General features: G+C 37.7%; 1 protein-coding gene across 2 annotated transcripts in view; it reads left to right on the top strand.

Annotated features, from left to right (window-relative positions):
* The window catches only part of LOC101428157 (aldo-keto reductase family 1 member C23-like protein), a 37,011-nt gene extending 13,542 nt beyond the window's left edge, over positions 1-23,469 (top strand). For both annotated transcript variants that reach the window (XM_004477356.5, XM_058282468.2), the window contains exons 3-9: positions 7,340-7,456; positions 8,695-8,772; positions 12,637-12,759; positions 14,865-14,974; positions 15,861-16,026; positions 21,050-21,132; positions 22,064-23,469. In XM_004477356.5, the coding sequence (XP_004477413.1) occupies positions 7,340-7,456; positions 8,695-8,772; positions 12,637-12,759; positions 14,865-14,974; positions 15,861-16,026; positions 21,050-21,132; positions 22,064-22,106 (720 nt within the window). In that variant the 3' untranslated portion in view covers positions 22,107-23,469. The remainder of the gene's footprint in view (positions 1-7,339; positions 7,457-8,694; positions 8,773-12,636; positions 12,760-14,864; positions 14,975-15,860; positions 16,027-21,049; positions 21,133-22,063) is intronic.
* The last annotated feature ends 409 nt before the right edge of the window (positions 23,470-23,878 follow it).

Raw genomic sequence — 23,878 nt, 5'->3', positions numbered from 1 at the left:
TGTGTGCGCATTTGTGTAGTGTGATTTTATGTGGAAAAGACACGATACCGTCCATTGAGTAACTGTTTCCTGAATTGTGCTTTTTCATACAACTTTTATTCACACATATGTGATGGATTTCTAATCACTGCTATATTCACATTTTGTGACTTTACCTCAAAATAAAATCTGCTAATTTTTCCAAGCCTCAGCCCAGGCAGTGGGATTTGGCAGGGATTATAGCTTTGACAGATCTAAGATCACATTACAGCTTTCCTTATCATCTATGTGACTTTATAATTTCTTAATATTCTGAAGTTAACATCCTCAGTTCTCACTTTGTCCATAGAGAAAGCTATATAAGAGAGCTATTTGAGTATTAAACAAGATAAAACTGAAGTTTCTTTTATTTTGTCCACACATATTACCATGTTCAAGCCAATTTTTCACTTCAGGTATATACACAAAAGGAATGCTACATATTCACCCACAGTGTTGTATGAGAATGGAACTAAATTAATTTTGGGAAAATGTTTTGTAAACTCTTTAAAACGTAAAACAGATGATGGTCATTACTATTATTTGAGAAAGAATTTACGCCTTGAGTCATTTCCTTCCATTGCCCAGTAGATGTACTGACAATATAGTTCAAACAGTAGAGGTTATTTGAACATGTCAAATTTAAAGAGAACACAGATGAAAGGAAATTTTTTCCATGTGTTCATTGAGTGTTCAACCAGTAGAAAACTGTGTAAATATTGAAAAAGTACTCTAGTCCAGGAATAGCTTTATAGCCCTTGCAAAATGAATGTGGGAAATACTTTTGTATAGAAGCTTAATGGAACTCTCCCAGTATGGTTATTTTTCAGTACTATATACATCCATTTTTTTAAAAAAATTTAAATTATTTATTCATTTTTTATTTTTCTTCCACTTTTTAAAATTAAAGGTAATAGATCACAAAGAACACTACATTAAGAAACATAAAGAAACATAAAAAACATAAGATGTTCCCATATAACCCACTCCCCACTTTCCCACCCCATCGTTTTTATAAATTGCATTTTTTTGAACATCATAACACCACAAAAAAATCTTACATTAAAAAACATAAGAGGTTCCTGTATAACCCCACCCCCCACCCCTCTTGCCTAAAACCACCAACATCACCCATCATTGTTTGTTGAGATCATCAATTTCTTCTTTCATTAATGTAGGTTGCATGTGTTTCTAGGAATTTGTCCATTTCCTCTAAATTGTACTTGTTGTTGGAATATAGTTTTTCAAAGTATCCTCTTATGATAGTCTTTATTTCTGTGGGGTCAGTGGTGTATCACCCTTCTCATTTATTATTTTGTGTATTTGCATCTTTTCTGTCTTTTTCTTTGTTAGTCTAGCTAAGAGTTTGTCAATTTTATTGATCTTCTCAAAGAACCAGCACTTTTTTTTTTCTCGAGTGCTTTCTTATTTTCTGTTTCATTTAGTTCTGCTCTAATCTTTGTTTTTATTTTCTTTCTTCTTTCTTTGGGGTTAGTTTGATGTTTTTTTTAAAACTAATTCCTCCAATTGTTCAGCTAGTTCTTCAATTTTAGCTTTTTCTTCTTTTTTGATGTATGAATTTATGGCTATAAATTTCCCTCTCAGTACAGCTTTTGTTGCATCCCATAAGTTTTTATATGTTGTTATCATTTTCATTAGTTTCAGGATAGTTATTGATTTCTGTTGAGATTTCCTCCTTGACCTACTGTTTTTCTAAGAGTGTGTTGTTTAACATGCATATCTTGGTGCCAAATCTGGGTCTCTGGCCCTTGCATATTTCCAGCTTCACTCCACTGTAGTCAGAGAAATTATTTTGTATGATTTCCAACTTTCTGAATTCATTGAGACTTTCTTTGTGGCCTAGCATGTGGTCTATCTTGGAGAATGATCCATGAGCACTTGAGAAAAATGTGTATCCTGCTGTATTTGGGTGTAATGTTCTGTATATGTCTATTAGTTCCAGATCCTCTAATATATTGTTCAAAGTCTTTGTTTCTTTATTGATTCTCTTTTGATATGTTCTGTCTAATGGTGATAGTGGTGTGTTAAAGTCCCCCAGTATAATTGTAGAGGCATCTATTCCTTCACTTAGTTTCTCCACTGTTTGACTCACATATTTGGAGGCACCCTTGTTAGGGGCATAAATGTTTATGATTGTTCTTTCTTCTTGAAAGATTATCCCTTTCACTAATATGTAGTGTCTATCTTTATCTCTCACAACAGTTTTGCATTTAAAGTCTATTTTGTCTGATATTAATATAGCTACTCCTGCCATATTTTGGTTATTGTTTGCTTGTAAGATTTTTTCCTAACCATTCTCTTTCTTTTTTTCTTTTTTAAAATATATGTATATGTGTTTTTTCTTTTTTAAAATTGAAATTAATAGATCACAAGGAATGTTATATTAAAAAACATTAAAAAACAAAAAACCTAAGAGGTTCCCATATATCCCACTGCCCACCCCACATCATTTTCATAAATTGTGTTTTTTGAAGATATATACATCACACAAAAAATGTTACACTAAAAAATAAAAGAGGTTCCTGTATATCCCCCATCTTCCCACATCACTCCTCCCACACCAACAACCTCCCTCATCATTGCGGCACACTCATCGCACTTGGTGAACACATTCTGGGGCCCTGCTGCACTACACAGATAATAGTTTACCCTGTAGCTTGCACTCTCACACAATATATTAAGTGGGTTATGGCATCATATATAAAATCCAGCATCTGACACTGCAATATGATTAAGGACAACAGAAAATCCCAAAATGCCCCCACATCACATCTCTTCTACCCTCTCCCTGACCTCAGCAACTACAGTGTTCACTTTCTCCACCTTGATGTTAAAATTTCTTCTATTACTCATCACAAAAGATTTGAAATAGAATATCAGTAAGTCCACTTTAGTCCTTATTTTATTCCTCCACTCTGTGGACCCTGGGTTGATGATGTTCTCTCCACCTCTAGATCAAGAGGGGACTTAGATTCCACATGGATGATGGATGCAATTCCTCTGCTTACAGTTGTAGGCACTCTTGATTTCCTGGTGTGGTGGTTGACCATCTTCATCTCCCTGTTAGCTGACCTGGGTAAGGCCAACGAACAAGAGAGTAAGAACGGCCACTATGCTGAGGCTCAGGTTCCAGCTGGCACATGGTCAGTCCAGAGATTCAAGTCTCCTGAGTATGGACCATCCCTAGCATCAACCATAGGTTCAGTAAAAGTGACAGAATAGGCATGTGTAGAAAAGTCACATCTGAGTCCAGCTCTGTCACACTCAAGAGCACAAATTCCAAAGTAGGGCCCTCTGACATGGCACAGAGCTCCAAATCCATCTGCCATGACTAGATACCCTATGGATCTCCATAGCCTTCAGGAGAATCTGTACCTAGGGTTATATCTACTTTAGCTTTTTCTGGGGTCCTGCTTAGGTGTGCATAAGCACAACCCCTCTGATGACCTGCCAACTCTTTTTGGAACACTCTTCCCCATATCAACTCACTTGTCTTTGCCATTTTCCCTTTTTATTCAAGGTCAAAGAGCAGGTTTTAACTCTCGATCCAACATGTAGGATGAGATATTCTGCTGGTCTGAGTTGACCCTTTTATTTGAGGTCTCTTTCTAGTTGCTTCTCCAGTTAGTGATTGTTAGTAATCCCTCGGCACCAGGGAGCTCATCCCCAGGAGTCACATCCCACATTGAGGGGAAGGTAATGCATTTCCATACTGAGTTTGGCTTAGAGAGTGGCCACATTTGAACAACATGGAGGCTCTCAGGAGGTAACTCTTAGGCACCCTACAGCTCTAGACCTAGTTCATATTTGAGGCACATAGGCTTCTAAGCATAGTTATCAGTATCAAGGGCTCATTATTGGACCATCCTTCCTTGTTGTTCTTTGCCATTACCCTTGGTGCCATTTACTTTCAATCTCCTTGAATCCCTGGGTCTAAGATGAGTTTCTTGTAAACAACATATAGATGGTTCATATTTTCTTATCCAATCTTCCAATCTGCATCTCTTAACAGGTGAACTTAATCCATTGACATTTAGTGTTATTACTTTCAAGGAATTACTTATATTAGCCATATTTTCTTTGGATTTGTGTTTGTCATATGCTGTTTGATTTTTTCTCCTCTTTTTGTAATTTTAGTTGTTCTTACACTCTCCTCCAACTCTGTCTCTCCTGTTTTTTTCTTTCCTCCTGCTACACTCCCTTTAGTATTTCTTGAAGGATAGGATTCTTGTTGGCATACTCTCTTAGTTTCTGTTCATCTGTGAATATTTGAACTTTTCATCATTTTTTAATGCTAGCTTTGCTGGATACAGTATTCTTGATTGGAAATTCTTTTCTTTTAGTACCTTGACTATGTCATACCACTGCCTTCTTGCCTCCATGGTTTCACAAGAGAGATCAGTACTTAATCTTATGGCCCTGGTATGTGATAGTTCTCTTTTCTCTTGCTGCTTTTAGTATGTTCTCTTTGTCACATGCATTGGATAATTTGACAAGTATATGTCTTGGGGTAGGCCTGTTGGGATTTATGCTGTTTGGGGTGTGTTGTGCTTCCTGGACATGTACATGTATCTTCCTTATTAGGTTTGGGAAGTTTTCAGCCATTGTTTCCTTGAACACTCCTTGTCCCCTTTCCCATCTCTTCTCCTTCTGGGATGCCTGTATTGTGTATGTTTGTGCATTTTGCATTGTCATTCAGGTCCCTAAGTCCTTGCTGGATTTTTTCTATCTTTTTATTGATCAGTTCTACTATCTGTTTGATTTCAGATGCACTGTTTTCCACATCACTAATTCTTTCCTCTGTCTCTTCAAATCTGCTGTTATTTGCTGAGAGTATATTTTTGATTTCTTGGATTGTGCTATTGACTGCCATCATATCCATAATCTTTTTGAGCATGATCACAATTTCTTCTGTATGCTCGCCAAGTGTTTTTTTAATATGCTTAATCTCTTCCTTCACTTCATTGAATTGGCCCATGATACATGTTTTGAGAGCTTTAATTACTTGTTTGATGTTTCACTTCTCTTCCTGGTTTTTTAGTTTATTCATTGGATTGAGCCATGTTTTCCTTGCTATTGGTATGGTCTGTAGTTTTTTGTTGCTGTCTGGTCATCATTTTATCTTATTGGATTTATTCTGTTAATTATCTTCATTGTCTAGTTTTGGGGTTTAATTAGTTGTTGTTTTGTGTGCATGTTAAGTCTTCTCTTTGTCACTTTGTTCTTCTTATTCTACTTCCTTGTTGTTGTCTAAATTCCCTTGAAGGAATATATTAGGTCCAAAAGGGGAAAGAAAAGGAAATGATAATAGTAGTATTGATAGTGAATGTTAGCAAAAGAACCATGGGAGATCTAGGAGAATGGATATTGAACTCATGTAAGCTGTATATAGTCATAACCATAAAAAAGTGGAGTATCTATAATGAGATAGTAAACTGAATATGGGGAGGAATATAATATGAATTGAAAGGTCAGTGTGTTCTGGAGAGAGGGAAAAATAAAAGAAAGGACAATAATATAAACAGTGAATAAATATTAGAAAACAGATTAGAGGTATTAGAGATAAAAAGTCAGAAATATTAAGGGCTAAACAAAGAGAGGTGGAATGTAAGAGGTGGAATAAATGACTGGAGCAGAGAATGATGTAATGGAAAGGGGATAGCATTGGTAGCCAAAATCAGTCCACACAGAAAAGAGAAAATTGAGGATGAAGAAACACAGCCAATAAGAAATGTTGCCTGCAGCACTAATATAAAAAAAGAAAGAGAAAAAAAAGGAAAAAGAATGAGAGCAGAACAAAAAGCAGAGCAAGAAAAACAAAAGGGAAAAAGAAAAAGGAAAAGCAAAAAAAGGGCAGTGTGTGTGTGTGTGTGTGGGGGGGGGGGCGGAATGAAGAGGAAGGAAATACAAGAAAACAAGCCAACAAAAAAGATCAGACAAGGCCTCAGGCAAGGAAACCTCTTTGCAATTGAATAAAATGCTTAGGACTCTGAACTTCCCCCTTTCTCTCTTCCTCACTTCCCTCTCTCCCAGGGCAGCAGGAAGTTGTACATGAGGGCTCCTGTAGGAAATTCAAATGGGTCCCTGGTGAACCAACTCACCTCAGAAAATAATGTCTCAATTTCTTGAGAGAGAACACCCATCCCTTGCCAGGAACCATAAACATGCCATTGGAAACCTGCAAAGTATGTCCTACCATCCCTCTCCCTTAGGTGTGCTACAGGGGGCTAGTTAATTTTCTGACTTCGCCTTCTCCCAGACGAAGTTTCCTAACCCAGTCGTATAGGTAAATCAGGCTCTCACAGGAGATTCGCTTCTCTCTTCCTAGGCTCTCCCCAAGTCAGCTGATGTGCTCCTCCAAACTCAATAAAAAGGGGAACCAGAAAATTGAACCTGTACTCCTTGTGCCCCTCTGCACCTCCCACCTAAACTCTCCCACTCCCAGAGATAGTCAGAGACCAGAGGGGTAGGACAATGCCAGAGTTGCGGGAGTGCTGGGCTCATGAAACAGAGGCCTGGGAGAATGTGGACTTGGTGTATGTAGGTCTGTGAAATGTGGGTTGTGGGAGTTCAGGGAACATGGGCTTGACGTTCACACATTTGGGGAACAAAGGGCTTGGGAAAGCTGCTGCACGACTGGCAGCTCTCCAGGAGCCCTTCAACTTCAGCCCTAGGGGGAAGGGATTTACCTTTCTATGGCATCTGAGTTCAGTGTTAGAAACCCGCAGTTCTACCTTGAACAAGCATTAATTCTGCTGTAGTCTCTACAGATTGATGTCCAGACACCTCCTGCCCTATGGGTTCCCGAAACAGCCTGCTCTGGCAGAATTCCATTGCCACACAGCTGTTCCTTTGCAGGAGAGATGACGATGATGCATTTACTTGGATGCCATTTTGCCCCGCCTCCTCTATACATCCTTTATATGCAAGAATTGCCAATCCTCTAATCTATTTTCATGTGGTAATGTTTTCATTTCTTGTATGTATCTTTGATCTCTGTCCTCTATTGCAGTACAAAATATTCTATACCAATCTGAGATTGTAGAAACCCACATAATTAAAGGGACATTTATATTAATAAAGGAGTAAGATTCTAAATAAAACCTGAAGATCAGTTCTGTTCCTACTGATTGCAGTCTAGTTTCCTCAATGACCCAGATTTAGGATAAAGTAAATAGTGATGGCATACAAACTTACTTCTGAATATACTAAACAAGTCACACTAGATCTGTTACCTATTTCCTGATCTCCTTTCAGCTAAAGTATTAATGCAAACTATCCTTTCTTTTGTTTTCTGCAGCTTTGGTCCACTTTCCTTCGACCAGAGTTGGTCCGGCCAGCTTTGGAAAGATCACTAAAAAAACTTCAGATGGACTATGTCGACCTCTATATTATACATTTTCCATTCGCTCTGAAGGTTAGAAATTTTCATGATCAAACCAATTTTACTTACTATAGCAGTATGGTCTTCACCTTGCACAGAAGGTTGGATTATTCTTTTTTAGGAGGTTAGGAAAGTGGGGAAGAATCTTAAATAATATTCCATGATTCACATTTTATTGAATAATCTTTATATCCCTGGTTCCCTATTCCACACCACCAAGAGATTAGAGTTCAATAACCTCAATGTCTCTGACTCAAAATCTTGAGGGGTCCAAGGCGCAGGCCTGATTCTGGCCCGCAAATCTCTTGGGGAAGTTTACAGACTTCATGCAGCTATGGTGAGCAACGAAACTGCCTCATGTTGGCCTACAAGGTCTTTTCCACATCTCTCATCAATTTCAAACAAAAAGACTGTTTGTCTTTCCTCACTCTGGTTGGATCTAAAAGTAGCAGCCTCCACAGGGACTTGCAGGCCCTTGCTCTAACTGTTGACTGCTTCAAAGTCAGGTTTGTAGCCTGCTCCTAACCACTAATGGCTGTAGAAGTCTAGATTAAGTAGCAGAAGCTACTTATGTAAAACTAAGAGTTTATTTGATTATGTAAATGGGAGGTCCAAGGTGATACTAGATTGAAGGAATCAAAGTTGTTTCAGAAGTATCTATTTTTCTCTATCCCTTGTCTCTGCATTCCTTCTGTTCAATTTTATTATTGGCCCACAATGGCCAATATGCCATTGGGGCAGGTCAACGCTTCTGGGGATTAATTCTTGAGAACATCTTTGGCTCTTCCAGCTCCATATTAATCCTGAAAAAACCTAGATAGGCTCTTTTTGGTCCATGTGTTTATTGCCTGGGCCCTCATGTGTACAGGAGATAAGGGACAGTGATTGTCAGCCTGGGGCAAGTTAACAATCCCTTTTTGAGATAAATTAATGCCATGTAAATGACTGCTTTTTCAGGTAAAGAAGAGACATTTCTAAACTCCAAAGAGCAAATTTAAATAGCATAAACCCATTATGAGTCCACATTGGGACTAAGGACAAAAAGATATTTATTAAAACATAATAGATATGAGAATATAAGAATTTTTTCTTCTAAACGTCATTCCTTACAACTCTATGCACTCACCACTTTGTTACAGTTAGTATCGGGAAAGTTTCCTCCACCTAACTCATGGGGCCCTAGTGTCCCAGCTCCAGATGTTCATGACACCAAGACTGAAAGGCAGGGGCATTATTTCGTGACCTCCCTGTAATGACTCCTTATTTTCCAGCCTGGAGAGAAACTTCTTCCAGAAGATGGACATGGAAAACTCATATTAGACACCGTGGATCTCTGTGCCACCTGGGAGGTGAGTGCTGTTCCTCAGAGAATTGAGCTCATACAAGGAAGCCACATAGGGAATCAGTTTCCCTCATGCACCAGTGAGACCTCGGGAGTGTCACTAGATGGCCTTCCACCCAGTGCTTTCAAATTACCGTCAAGAATTGGCCAAATGATCCCAAAGTCCTCTTCAGGCACTAACTTATACTTATTCTGTAGTAGCAGTTTTTGTCAGAAAGCGGAACTTTCTTCGTATAAGAATGTGACAACACCATGGCAATCTGGGAAGCAAACAGAAAAACCTTTTCCTAGAAAGTGAAAGAGGGAAATTATCTATCCCTTCTAGAAGGATGCAGCAACTTGGACAACAGATTTATTGGTATATTGATAATATCCTTTTACCAATCATGTGTTGCCAAAAATATTGGCACAAGCAAAATTACGGAAAAACTATGGAAATTCATCAAGTATAGCCCAATTTCAAGCCTACACTTCCACTGAGAATGAGATTATGATGTGTAAATTTTTTTGTGGACTCCCTCTCAGATTTGACAAACTGAAATTAATTTTTTCTGAAAAATCTTTCTTTTTTTAATCTAATACAATTCTTGGTAATGCCTATTACCATAAACTAGGTTACAATTTCACTTCTGGAACAGAATTTATTTGATAATTTTAATCGAGAAGAACGACATGCCCTGGTAACTCAAGACTGTTAATGTTTTACTCTTCTAGTGTCCCATGCTCCTACTTGGAAAAATGAACCTCTGTAACTGCCTGGCAGGAGATGAGTGAGATTTCCCAATGACTTTTCCATTGCCCTGGCTACCTGTCTGGTGCCCAATGTACAAATAGTTATTCTGTGTGCTAAACTAGGATATATTTTACCATTTCTCAACCTATTTCTTTTTGCAATCTACTCGAAGGCCTTCTGACAATGTTGCTTCATTCTGTCTGCTATTCATAGACTTGAAATTATGACATTCATCTATTCATCTATTATTCAAAAAAGTTTTTAGTGAACAGTTATTATGTGTAGCACATAGGGACAAAAAACTGCTTGCCCTCATAATCTTACATCAAGTTAGAAGAGAAAGACAATAAGCAAGGTAAATGATAAACATAAGTTTGTCAGATGGTGATAAATTATGTGGAGAGAAGTAGTGCAAGGTAAGGAGAAGGGGGAGTTACATGGAGGAGGGGGGTTTGTTACTTTATAGAGGCATCTAGGTGAAATCTTCATTTAAATGGAGACTTTTGAGGAGAGATATGCAGATATCCAGGGGAAGATAATCTTTATAGAGGAGACAGAAAGTTCAAACGCCCTTAGGTGGTAGAGTGCTTTGAGGATAAAAATAGTGAGTTCTCAGAAGACTGGAAGAGGAAAGGATGGCAATTGATGAAGTCAGAGGGCAAAGAGAGGACCAGGTCCAGGATAGCCTTTTGGAAGCTTTTTTATTTTTATTCATTATGAGCTTGGAAGCCATTACAGGGTTTCATCTGATTTACTTTTCTGTAGGACACCACACATTTGTACTAACACAGTAGTGAAAAACCATATGAGGCTTTTAAAATTTACTTTAATTATATATCATTAAGATGAAAAAAATCAGTTCATGAATGTATTAGTCAGCTAAATAGGTGCTGATGCAAAATGCCAGAAATTAGTTGGTTTTTATAAAGGGTATTTTTTTGGGGGTAGGAGCCTACAGATATCAGGCCATAAAGCATAAGTTACTTTCCTCACCTAAGTCTATTATTACTTGTTGGAGCAAGATGGCTGCCTATGTCTGTGAGGGTTCAGGCTTCCTGGATTCCTACCTTGCAGGGTCTTGCTTTTCTCTGTGTTCAAGGTTCCTTTCTTCCTGAAGCTGGCTTCTCTTTTCTCTGTGAGGTTACTTCCTGGAGCTCCAGCTTAAGTCTTAAGCACCAAACTCCAATCTCAAAATTCTAACCTGAAAAACCCACAACTCTGTTCTTTGTCATGCCTTTTATCTGTGAGTCCCCACCCACCAAGGAATGGGGACTCAATGCCCTAATCATAACTCAATCATGCCCACATACAGATCAGATTAAAACCATGATCTAATATCTATGTTTGGAATTCAAAACCATATCAGACTGCTACATTCAATAACATATGTTAATTGGAAAAGGACCAAATTTGTCTAGTGGATTCCATATTGGACAGGGTGGACATGGACTATATACATCATCAGAGAAAGTTCTGATGGAGAACACTGTATCTAAACTTTGTGGACTAGAATCTAGAAGGAAAAGACTAGAAGCAGGGAGAGCAGGTAAGGGGCTGCTAAAATATTCAAGAAGAGAAATGGTGGTATTGTACCAAAGAAGCCATGAAAGTTATAAGAATCATTTGGATTCTGGAATATAATGAAAACAGAGATGACAGGGTTTTTTCTGGAATGGATGAGGGATGTGAGACAATGAAAAGGACAAATTAACACTGAGGTCCTTGGCCTGGTTAATTGGAAAGGTGGAATATTAGTTTACCGAAGAACTGCTGATGCAAATTACCAAAAGTGGGTCGGCTTTTATAAAGGGGATTTATTTGGGGTTAAAAACTTATGGTTTCAAGGCCATGAAAAGTCCAATTCAAGTCTCCATAAGAGGTGCTTTCTCACCAAAGTCAGCTGCCTTGTGGTGAAGCAAAATAGCCACCGATCTCTGCCAAGGTCTCTGCTTTTCCACAACTGTGGGCAAACCTGGCAGAGGGCTTTTGTCATACTGCTCCTCTCAGTCCTGGTGGCTCCACTTTCTTCCTGAGTTGAGCTGAAAGCCATCAGACATATGGTTCATTTCTCCCTGGGCCTCAGCTTTTGAGCCTCTCCTACGTCTCACATGGCAGGATCAAATACGTTGGTGTTCCCATTTCCTGTGCGTCTCCATTTATATCATACTCGGCAAGAGGGCAGAGACTCAACCTGAGTCATGCCTCACTGATGTAGTCCAATTTGAAAATGTCTCATATACACAGGAATAAATTTAGTTCACAAACATAATTGTTCTCTTTTTGGGATTCATTAAAGAATTTAAAATTGCCATAGGTGGAAATGCATTTCCTGAGATGGAGAAGATTGGAAGAGAAACAAGTTAGGGGAAAAGATTAGGAGCTGTGCTTTGGACTTTCTTCAGTATGATATGCCTATTCAGACATCCCATTAGAGATGCTGAGTTGGCAGGAAATCTAGGATTCTGTAAATATCAAAGTCTTGAAAAGGTCTGGGAGGAGATATCAACTTAGGAGTCTGGGACAAGTAGACGGCATTTAAAGCACGAATCTGGATGAGATCAATTAGAATGGAGAGAAGATACAGAAGAGACAAGTTCTGAAGACTGCACCTAAAAGCTTCCAATATCATAGTTGAGAAAGATGAAACTCTAGCAAGAGAAGAATCCAGGTAATTAGGAGAACCAAAATAGTTCAGCTCCTGGAAGCAAGTGATGAACGTGCATTAAGGAAAAAATTATTGACTGTTTAATGCTGCTGCTAGGTCAAATGAGATAGGTAAAATTGGATGTAGCAGTGCATGAGCTTGAGAAAGGTTCTTTGGTGAAATAGTGATGGGGAGAGCCTTTGTCAAAATTAAAGAGAGAAAGGGAGGGAAGGATTGGGAGCAGTGAGTACAGACTTCTATTTTCCTCATTATGAAATAGTCTCTCCTGTTATCCAGACAAGGCACCAGTCATTTCTTTCAGTTTAAATCATCTCCTTCCCCTTTTCATTTTTACTTTTTTCTTCTATGACACAGTCAAAGTCAGTCAGCGTCATGGTCATTTCATGATACTTGTTCTCACTAACGGTTCTCATAGCATTTCTTGGTTTATAGCCAATTTATCATATTCCTTCTTCCCAACCTCTTCTTCCCAGGCTCTGGAGAAATGTAAGGACGCAGGACTGACCAAGTCCATTGGTGTGTCCAACTTTAACCACAAGCAGCTGGAGAAGATCCTGAACAAGCCAGGGCTCAAGTACAAGCCTGTCTGCAACCAGGTGAGTAGCCTCCTTAGTGCACCCGTGCCTTACCCTTTTCTGTTTTTCACATACTTCTTCCTGTACCTCTACCCGATGTGTATGCATTCTCCTCTCCTGCTCATCTTACCTTTGCATAACAAATTATTCTAGAAAGCAGCTCATCTGTCTAGAAATACAAGGATAGAATCCTTTTTTTTTTTTTAAAGATTTATTTTTATTTATTTAATTCCCCTCCCCTCCCCCGGTTGTCTGTTTACTGTGTCTTTTTGCTGCGTATTGTTTCTTTGTCCGCTTCTGTAGTTGACAGTGGCACGGGAAGTGTGGGCGGTGCCATTCCTCAGCAGGCTGCTCCCTCCTTCGCGCTGGGCCGGCTCTCCTTACGGGGCGCGCGCGTGGGGCTCCTCTACGCGGGGGACACCCCTGCGTGGCAGGGCACTCCTTGCGCGCATCAGCACTGCGCATGGGCCAGCTCCACACGGGTCAAGGAGGCCCAGGGTTTGAACCGTGGACCTCCCATGTGGTAGATGGACGCCCTAACCACTGGGCCAAAGTCCGTTTCCCTGGAATCCTTAATTGCATCTCTGCCTGGTAAAATTTTAGTGAAAGGTGTGTGCGTGGGGACTTAACTTTTAATTACATGAAAGAATTTAGAGGAAAAAGAGGAGATCAAGGAGAGCTGGAAGAGTTAATAACACCTTGAAAATGAAGGTGAACATTTACCTGAGCTTTAAAGCATGACCAGAAATTTGTGGGTGAAAATGATTTGGAATACAATGCCTTTAGTAAGGAAATCTACTAAACTTGAAAGTGAGTGTTAACAAAGGAAGATAAAGTAAGATCAGATAGGGTTAAGGGCTTGTGCTGAGTTTTGGGACCTGAATCTTTTGTCCCGGTTCCTGACCTTGGTGGGTGGGGACTCACAGGTAAAAGGCATGGCAAAGGATAGAGTTGGGGTTTTTGATATTGGAGTTTTGATGTTGGAGTTTGATGCTGACGCATAAGCTGGAGCCCCAGGAAGAAAGCTCAGAGAGGAAAGAGAAGCAAGCCCCAGGAAGAAACAAGCCCTGGAAGAGAGAAACCCTGAACCCAGAGAGAAGGAAGACTCTGGAAGGGAGGAACCTAGGAAGTCTGAAACCTCACTGATGTTGGCAGCCTTCTTGCTCCAACATGTGAAAATTGACATTGGTGAGGGAAGTAATTCATGCTTTAAGGCTTGGTATCTGTAAACTCCTACCCTGAATAAATACCCTTTATAAAAATCAACCAATTTCTGGTATTTTGCATCAGCACTCCTTTGACTGACTAATACAATCACTGTTTTACTTTCCTTAACTTACATTTTTCCACATTAAAAAATTCATTCATCAACTCAGAATAAGTGAAAATTATAATTATTTGATAAGGTAAATGCTTAACTCTTTTCCTTTAATTATAAACATGCTGAGGAGTACTGTAATAATCATGTTCAATGGTTGTGGTTCTCTCTGTCATCACGGTGGACTCATGGATTTCTACTGGTTGAATGTGATAAGAAATGTAGTAGTCAAATTCCATTTGCACTCAGTGGTGTGAGGCTAAAAAAAAAACCCAACTATTGGGAGCAGCTGTAACTCAGTGGTTTGACTGCTTGCTTCCCACGTAAGGGGTCCCAGGTCCAATCCCTGGTACCTCCTAAAAAAAAAAAAAAAAGAAAAAGAAGGAGAAAATTCCATTTGATGAGCGTATCTACTGAAATATGGCCAATGAGCTTGTCTTTTTCACATGACCTCATAAGTCATCGACTGATTTATTCCTTTCAGTCATAATTCGATTTCCAAAGCTCAAATGGTTCTTTCCTTACCTCATATCCAGTCTAAGCCATTTTTTCTTGTAGAAGTTGATGGTATTTAGGACGAAGATCTGGTCAATGGAAGCGCTTCTTCTCTGGACCATCGCAGTGTTGACTTTTCCAGTGTAAAGTGATATATTTTACCTTTGTTCAATTCATTAGTTCTTCTTGATATTTTCTGTTCATGTTTAACATGCAGAGGGTTGCCTTCTTTGACTTTTACCCTTTCTTTCACATTTTAGTGTAAATTTTTTTTTTATATAATCTAACACATTTCTGTCTTGGCATTCCACAGGTAGAGTGCCACCCTTATCTCAACCAGAGAAAACTGTTGGACTTCTGCAAGTCAAAAGATATTGTGCTTGTTGCCTATAGTGCTCTGGGATCCCAACGAGATGAAAAGTGGTAATGAGAATAGGGGATTCACCTAAATTCCCTTTATAGATGAAACATTTTTAATCCTACCAAGCTCTGTTTAATGGATATAGCTCTCAAGTGTCTGTTTTAATAATGAATAGGGACTTCAGAAACACTCCTTTAAAACCCATAGCCCAGCCCATTGCTTTTACATTGTATGCATGTACATTTACATAGTTTATTTAACAATACATATCTGCATTAAAACCTAAACAATCCAAAAGGCAATACCAAAGGCATAAGCTTTAGTCATAATTGATTAACACAGTTCAAGTATCATTTTCTTTAAGCATCACTTTACCTCTAAATAATGATAATATTATGTAACTCCTAGCTATATGAGGTTAGAAAAAACTACCATTTGAAAATGTTTTGTAAATTTCTATTGAAGTGAAATATTGCACATCATTCTTAATGATGAGAATGAATAATTTTCATTTATAGCCTGCAAGATTTTAACATCATGTTAGAAAAGTTAAAATGAAAGTGACCCAAATCTTCCTTTTCTTTCTTCCCCACAGTTTCTTGTCCTTCTAGGGTTATACCAAGGGAAGAATATAACCATAGGGATGTAGGAAAAAAAATCCAACTCCCTAGAATCATTTTTCACAAAGTTAAACACTTAAAAATGACCTGGAGGACCTGATAAAACTAAGATTGCTGGACTTTATATCTGGGGCTCTGATTCAATACATCTGAAGTGAAGTCCTAGAATTGGGCTTGCTAATAATTTCCCAGGTTTTAGAGTGTTGCCCCTCTAGTGACCATATTTTGAGAACTACTGCTCTAATACAGATCACCTTTTACAGTTAGGAGCCTTCTAGTAAATTGAGTGCCTGGCAACAGATACTCAGTCGTTTTGTCTTTCTTCCAGGGTGCCCCAGAACTTGCCTGTTCTCTTGGATGATCCAGTTCTTTGTGATATAGCAAAAAAGCACAAGCGAACCCCAGCCCTGATTGCCCTTCGCTACCAGATCCAGCGTGGGGTCGTGGTCCTGGCCAAGAGTTTCAATGAGAAGCGGATCAAAGAGAACATGCAGGTGAGGAGCAGCGCTGGGGGCCTCAGGAGGCCTCTATGTTATCCTCCCTTGTGTTCTGCTTTGTAAGCATCTCAACGCATCTCTGGGCCACATTGATTCCCTAACATTTCCTGTGCATGCATGTCCCAATGTGCAGTCCCAATAGTTTTCTCTTCTTCCACAATACCAGGAGATGATTTCTGAATGGAGAGAGAATTGGACAAGTTTTTCATTCTAGCCCCATCTCTCTAATTTAACCTTTAGCCTTGGTGAGATGCTGTCTCATTTTCTTCATTTCTAAAATAAAGGATTTGCATTATGTGATCTTCTATATCTGAATCTGTAGGCTATATTTTCCCGGACCTAGCTGAGAGCTCTGAGCCAGAAATGTCCACCAAATGAGACAGAATGAATAATCCCTTCTTGTATTTGCTTTTTTTCTAAGGTCTAGAGTATACTCCCAATGAAAATCTCCTCCCCGAATTCCTACAGAAAGAGGCCCTTACAAAGAGTAATGGATTATTCTTCTCATCCCTGAAATTTTAAACTTTCAATGAATTCATTTTTTAAATACTTTTAAAATTTCAAAAACTAATTTAAAAAAAAACTTCTAAACGGTATGAAATGATATCAAGTGAAAAGTCAGTCTCTCCTGATCTCTTCCTCAGTCCCTAATTGCCTTATCTTTGTCCCTTATCAATACCTGTTGGCCTTTCCTGTAACACTTCCAAGAGACATTCCTCAGTACATACTCTCTTCAATAATTAATGTAGAGTGTACAGAATGGTATACACTTAAAAAATTTTTTATTAACACATTTTAAAAAATTAAAGTTAATAGATCCCATAGAACGTTACATTAAAAAACTTAAGAGATTCCCATATAACCCACTCCCCACCCCCCACTCCCATCATTTTTGTAAATTGTATTTTTTTGAAGATACATACATCACATTATAAAAAACGTAAGAGGTTCCTGTATACCCGCCATCCCGCCATCCCACTCTTTCCACACGAACAACCTCATCATTGTGGCACACTCATCACACTCAGCAAACACATTTTGGAGCACGACTGCACCACAGGGATAATAGTTTACCCTATAGTTCACACTCTCCCCCACTACATTCAGTGGGTTATGGCAGGATATATAATGTCCAGCATCTGACCCTGCAATATCATTTAGGACATCTCTAAGTACCAAAAATGCCCCCACATCACATCTCTTCTTTGCTCTCCCTACCCTCAGCAACTACTGTGGCTACTTTCTCCCTGTCAATGATACAATTTCTTCTATGACTAGTCACAATAGTTTTATAGTAGAATATCAGTGAGTCCACTCTAATCCATATTTTATTCCTCCATTCTGTGGGCCCTCAGATGGTGATGTCCACTCCACCTCTATATCAGGAGGGAGCTTAGATTCTACATGGCAGAGATACAAATTTTAATGTTGATGTAAAAAAGATATAAGCTTTCTATTTCCATTATGTGCTGTCAATTTGAGCATTGAGTTCAGTAAGTCAACTTCTTTGCCACAAGCTTTCTAAAAATATGAAATATATCATAAGCACAAAATCTGTATAAGAGGTACATTTATACCTAAAATAATATCAACTACAAACCATTGCACTATTCACGTTATGAAATAGCAAGCTTTGCCAATCTGTTCCTTACTCATCATATCTCCTTCCCTCAGAGGAATCCATATTTTAACATTTAGAATAATCATATATTTCCTTGATTACTTTTGTGGTTTTATGCCTAAGAGCATGTCAGATAAGATACCTGTTGTTTAGACTTCCTTGAAATTTATATAAGGGGAATCAAACTACATTCTTCTATAACTTCCTTCATTTATTTTACATTAAGAGTGAGAATCATCAGAGTTGATGCATGTGGCAGTAATTTGTTCCTTTTTACGTCTACATTCTGTTGCCTTTTATGAATATACCATAATTTATTTATCAAAATATTTAGACCATTTACATTATTTCCTTACTTACTTGTGGCATTTTTGCCATTATGAATAATGCTTCTAGATACATTTTTGCATGTGTCTCCTGGTACACTTATACAAGTGTATCCTTGGAATATATTCCTCTATCTAGGAATCAAATTGTTGGGAAATATAGTATGAAGATGGTTACATTTATTTGATTATATCAAATTATTTCCAAAGTGACTTTTCCTATCTATACCTTTATGGGCCACATATGAGATATCTCCTTGCTCTACTTTCTAGCCAACACACAATGTCCTTTACTTTTCAACTTTTTTACAATCTGCAGGATATGTGATAACCACTCATTGTGGTTTTTGTTTTTATTTCCATGAGCACAAACAGAGCTTAATTTGCCCATATTTATTTGTTTGTATATCTTTTATTTGCTTGTAGTAGATCATTATTATATCATCAGCTGTAACTTCGTAACCAACCACTTAGATGATTAAGGTAAAAAATATTAATATCTTTTAGCTCATTACTGTTGATTCACAATTTAGGCTGAGCTAAGCTGGTAATTCTCCTGTTCTTGATTAGGCTTTCTCATTATTTGCGATCGATTCCAGGGCTTATCAGTGACACCAGGAATCTATGTTTCTTTTTGTTGCATCATCTTGTTGTGTCAGCTCTCTGTGTGTGCAGTGCCATTCTTGGGCAGGCTGCACTTTATTTCATGCTGGGTGGCTCTCTTTACGGGGTGTACTCCTTGGGCATGGGTCTCCCCTATGCAGGGTACACCCCTGCGTGACACGGCACTCCTTGCGCACATCAGCACTGCACATGGGTCAAATCCACATGGGTCAAGGAGGCCCGGGGTTTGAACCATGGACCTCCCATGTGGTAGGCAGACGCCCTATCTGTTGGGCCAAGTCCGCTTCCCTGGTATGTTTATACATGTGTATGCATGTGTGTGTGTGTGTAGGTTTATATATTATATATATAATTAAAAATGATATCCAAATGTCTGGAAACCAATTTTTGAAATTTCCATATTTGTCCACTAATGTTCATTGTTAACTGTATCAAGGGTTCCTGCTTTATGTCTGAACTCTCACTTCTCTTAACTGGTCTATTTATATTTCTGTACTGTCTTCATTTGATGGAAAATAAGTCCTGCCATACAAAATAATAATTTTTCCTCTCTCCTTGCTTTCACTAAGAATGCCGACTATTTTTAACTGTTTGTACTTTTCTGTATTATTTAGAACATCCCTAAGTTCCATAAAAATGTGAAGTTTTGCGTGCAGTGCAGTGATATCATAGATGCGATTGTAGAGAAATGACTTCTTCACAATACTGAAAATTCCAAACTATGGCCAGAATGTGATTTTCCAGTTTTTAGGTGTTCTTTAATATCTTCTAATAAATACCAATTTTTTCCACAAATGTAATGGTATGTCCTTTTTCCTAGATTTATTCATAAATCATTAATATTTATGCCAATTATTTGATAACATTTCCTACATTTTTAATCTGAAAATATACGAGTAAATGATCATAAAATTTGAAAGAAAATTACAATAAACTGCTATTAAGTAAAGCCATCATTTGTTAAAATATTAACACTTTTGCATGCTCTCTCTATACCTATCTATTATCTATCCTCCCCATCTATCACTACTTCTGAGTATAGCTGTGAATACAAGTCCCATTTGTTCTCTCTCCCTTGTCAGGAACTTCGATTAGACATATCCTTGGTCTTTATGGTAACTGTATTTGAAAATGGTTAGGGAGACAAGAAACTCTATAGAATGATTAAGAGATTATTAAAAGAGTTCTCTAGAATTTCTAGAAATAAAATTCAGTATTAGTAATACAGAAAACAGCTCCAACAGCATGAAATGAGTATCAGTCGATGGGAAGGTAGAGCAGAAGTCATCCGGAAGGCTATTCATAGAAGCCAATAGATGGGAAAATAAATGGGGTGGACAGACACGGAGATTGAGTGTAAAGACCAAGGACATGTCTAATCAAAGTTATTTTATAGTATGTCAGTGCCAATATTCATAATCCTGAGGGTATTCATTTAGAGTGACTTGTTTCAGTAGTTGTGCTAATTTTATCTGTAAGATCCTCATTTTCTACTTAATTTTATTTCTGGAAGCCTTTTGTGAACTTCAGTTCAGGTGGATTCTTAAGAGATAAGGGCTCTACCAGTTCAGAATCAGAATCACACTACATTAATATGAAAGTTTAAGAAGCTTTCAAGCACTTGGCAGTATGTGTTCAGGGTCAAACATAGACAAGGGATGATGTGAATCCAAATTGCAGTGGTGATTTCACACCCATTTCCCCTCAATGGTAATATATGAAACAGACGATTTTTGATGTAGTCCTCTGGGGAAGTTCATGCTTATCTGGATTATACAGATTTATGGGGCCTGATGTTTATGGGAGAGGATCTTTTATTAAATTTTTAACTATGATGACACTCCAGCCTTCATCTCTTTTTATTTGCACCTTATTGCTCAGTCAATAAGGTGCAAAATAAAGACAATGATACTCGGCCGTGGGGCTTTCAAGCTAGGGAGACCAGGACTCTTAAATTGCCAGCAATGTGCTGTGTGCGCCTCTTTCACGGATGGCAGTGTTTTATCCATATCAGAATCCCCCACATTCCCATAAATGTTAGGAAACTTCTGCATTATAAAAAAGTAAAGATTAATTTATAACAAATGACATTTTTATAGTGTGAAGTCTTTCTATATGAGATAAAGTTATCTCTTTCCATTTAGTCTACTCTTTTTATATAATCCCTTGGAAGATTTTATAATTTTCTTCCAAAATCCCTTGTACATTTCTTGTTAAATTGATACATATGTAATGTATTTTATTTTTGCCATTGTAAATGGAATCTTGTCTTGCCTTTTAATTTGTAGTAGGTTTTGTGTGGTATCTGGATATTTATTGATTTTTGTTTATTAATTTTGTACCAGACATACTGTAATTTCTTTTGTTTATAATAGTAATTTCTTAGGTTTATCCATCTTGACAATTATATGGCCTAAGTGTGATGAATGTCTTTGTACTTCCCTCATAGGTTTTTGAATTTCAGTTGACTTCAGAGGACATGAAGGTCTTAGATGGACTAAACCGAAATGTTCGCTATATTGTTGGTAAATTGTAAGTTACCATAATTATTGCTTCATTTTCTTCTGATGAGGAAAGAATGAGAGTTCTAAAAATTTATCTCAAAACCAGAAAGACAGAAGGCAGTTTGAAACAAGTATGAGACAGGAGCTTTCCTGAATCACTCAAACTGAATTCACTCCTGAAATAGTCAAGCAATGGTACTTACATGCTCCAAACTTGGCATATATACTTTTACCATTGCTAATTTTTGGTGTTATAGAGAAATATTAAAATTAAAATAGGGAACTAATGCAAAAAGAACAGGGAAATGAGAAAAAAATAAGTCTTCACACCACCTATTATAGTCATAATCTTTTATTACTTTATATTAGGCATTGATATGGTATAGTAATTTCCTTGGATATGGGGCCCGATCTTTTCACATGTCTTTATATCCACTTGTGAATCTGACACATATGTTGCAAGTACTTGCAACTTAATTAATTTATGAATTAACGAATTCATAAAATGGAAGTAAAATTGTCATCAGCAAACTGTATCATCTTTTTTTAAAAATTGTGTTGTGTATCATCTTAAAATACTTACTAGTGCTGATCATATAGGTAGACTATTTGCTCAAAACAAGGCCAAATGACTTTCTCCTTACAATGAGAATTCAAAAATTTTTTTTAAAAAACAAGAAATCCCATTGCTTATTTACAGATGTGGCTAAGGGAGATAAATATATTTGCCTAGTTCATCTCTGTGTGTTCAATTACAGGCATGGGGATAATTTGATTATTTATTTTTTAAAGAGACATTGTTATAACAATCCTTTATTAGAAAGGTAGGCTTCATAAATAGCCAGGAAATAAAATTTTACGTTTTTGCCCTAATGTCGTCTTCATAGAAACGATATTTGTATTTCCCTAGAAATAAAATCAATGCATCCACATTTACCCACTATTCTTTCTTCTTTTAGTGCCGTTGATCACCCTGAGTATCCATTTTCTGAAGAATATTAACAAGGAGGCCCTTGTTATGCCTTCTTCCAGGAGCTCCTGTGTGTGGAGAACGATTCTAGAAACGTCTCAAATGCTGTTGATTAGAGACATCGCTTCTGGTTAAATCCATCCTGCTTAGCAACTCCCTCTAAATTAGAATCAAATCTATACAAAAGGCATTAAACCCTTCTTGCTTTGTGAAAAAAATGAGGTTTAATTTTCTTTAAGATTTTTACTGATTTCAGTTTCTGTCTCTGTTTTTTTTCTTGTTTAAGAACCAAAACCATGATTTGCCTAATATTGGGGAAAGAGTTGTTGAGAAAGTGGTTTATAGACAAGGCTGAGGGTGTGGTCTTTATCCTCTTAGGAAAGCAATAGTTAGAAGGCAGGTATCAGCCAGTGATTCCTGAGCTTTTTAAGGGACAAGAAAACATATTGCATATAGTTGGAGAGGAGAGGCACACGTCAAAAGGATAACCAACACTGCCAGGGCTCTCTTTGACAACCAAGGGTCAGTGCTCTAGGAAGCTGGGATGGAGAGGTCACTGTAGGCTGAAGGCCAGAGAGGTGGGCAGGCAACCAGTCTGAAAGGATGGACCCAGATAAGTGCATTGGGCCAAGGGGTAAAGCACATTCTCTGATAGGGAAATATTAGCAAATGCTCTTTTAATAGTGCTATCTTGTACATTAAAAGGAAATTTCCATACTGGTTTTCCTAAAAAGTCTGAGCTGAGGATCAGGCATGGAGCACTGTATGTTTCTCAGGAACAGTCATGACTGCCTGGGTTGTGATAAGACAGGAAGACATTTAGTACCGATTTTTTCAGATTCCCTTAGGTATTAGAAACATATTCTTAAATTTATACTTGATCTTTTTAATTGTTTTAAAAAAGGAGCCAAGCGTATTTCTGTAAAATAAAAAATAAAATGGCTAATTCGTTTAGCAAACCAAAGTTTCCTAATTTTCAAACATGTTTTAAAAACAATGTGTGCAAATTGGCTTAGTACTTAAAAATTTGATAACTTTTTATAAACACATTTGCAAAAATGTACATTTATTTTCCATTATTATTAAGTATACTAATTTAATCACGTAATCAAGAGGAACCAAGTTTTCATCTCAAAACACGTGGTTGAAAACGTGGCACAGTTTGGTTTTTGATTATTATTGTTATTATTGTTATTACTGGAATAATGAAAATGTTCTAAAAGTGATAGAAATGATGAATGCACAACTATGTGATTATACTGGCACTGACTATACCCTTTGGATGGACTTATGCTTTAGTAATATATATCAACAAAATTTATATGTTAAAAAAAATGGCAGAAAAAAAAAACCGGGAGAAAAAGTAAAATAAAATAATAATTTGGGGCAACGGTATGTGCTACTGGTCAAAGTTATTTGAGATGACCACTGTTTAGGACATGTGGTCATCTAATTCCCACATTAAAGCCTGCAACAATTGCTTCTTTCCTGGCCACTTTGTCACATCAGTGGTGTTTTCTAAAGCCATATTCTTCACCTGAACTAACCAACCAAGTCTCACTGCCCATAGACTTTCTTGAACTGATTCAACTCTTAAATTAGAGGGGTCCAAAAATTATGGAGTGCCCCAGAGCTAGTTCCTGCACCCTTTTCCACCATCAGTCACTATCTTTATGACCTTAGATAGCCTCAGATTAAATGCCATCTATAGGGTGAGACCCTTGAAATCAAAGTCTCCTGCTCATCCCTTTACCCACATTCCAGACTGGAATATCAAATGATCTACTCCAAATGTCTACTTGAA

Source organism: Dasypus novemcinctus, chromosome 20 (genome assembly GCF_030445035.2).
Source record: "Dasypus novemcinctus isolate mDasNov1 chromosome 20, mDasNov1.1.hap2, whole genome shotgun sequence".
NCBI classification, from domain to species: Eukaryota; Metazoa; Chordata; class Mammalia; order Cingulata; family Dasypodidae; genus Dasypus; species Dasypus novemcinctus.
The sequence above is the reverse complement of the archived record's forward strand: the minus strand, read 5'-3'. Positions and strand labels throughout refer to the sequence as shown.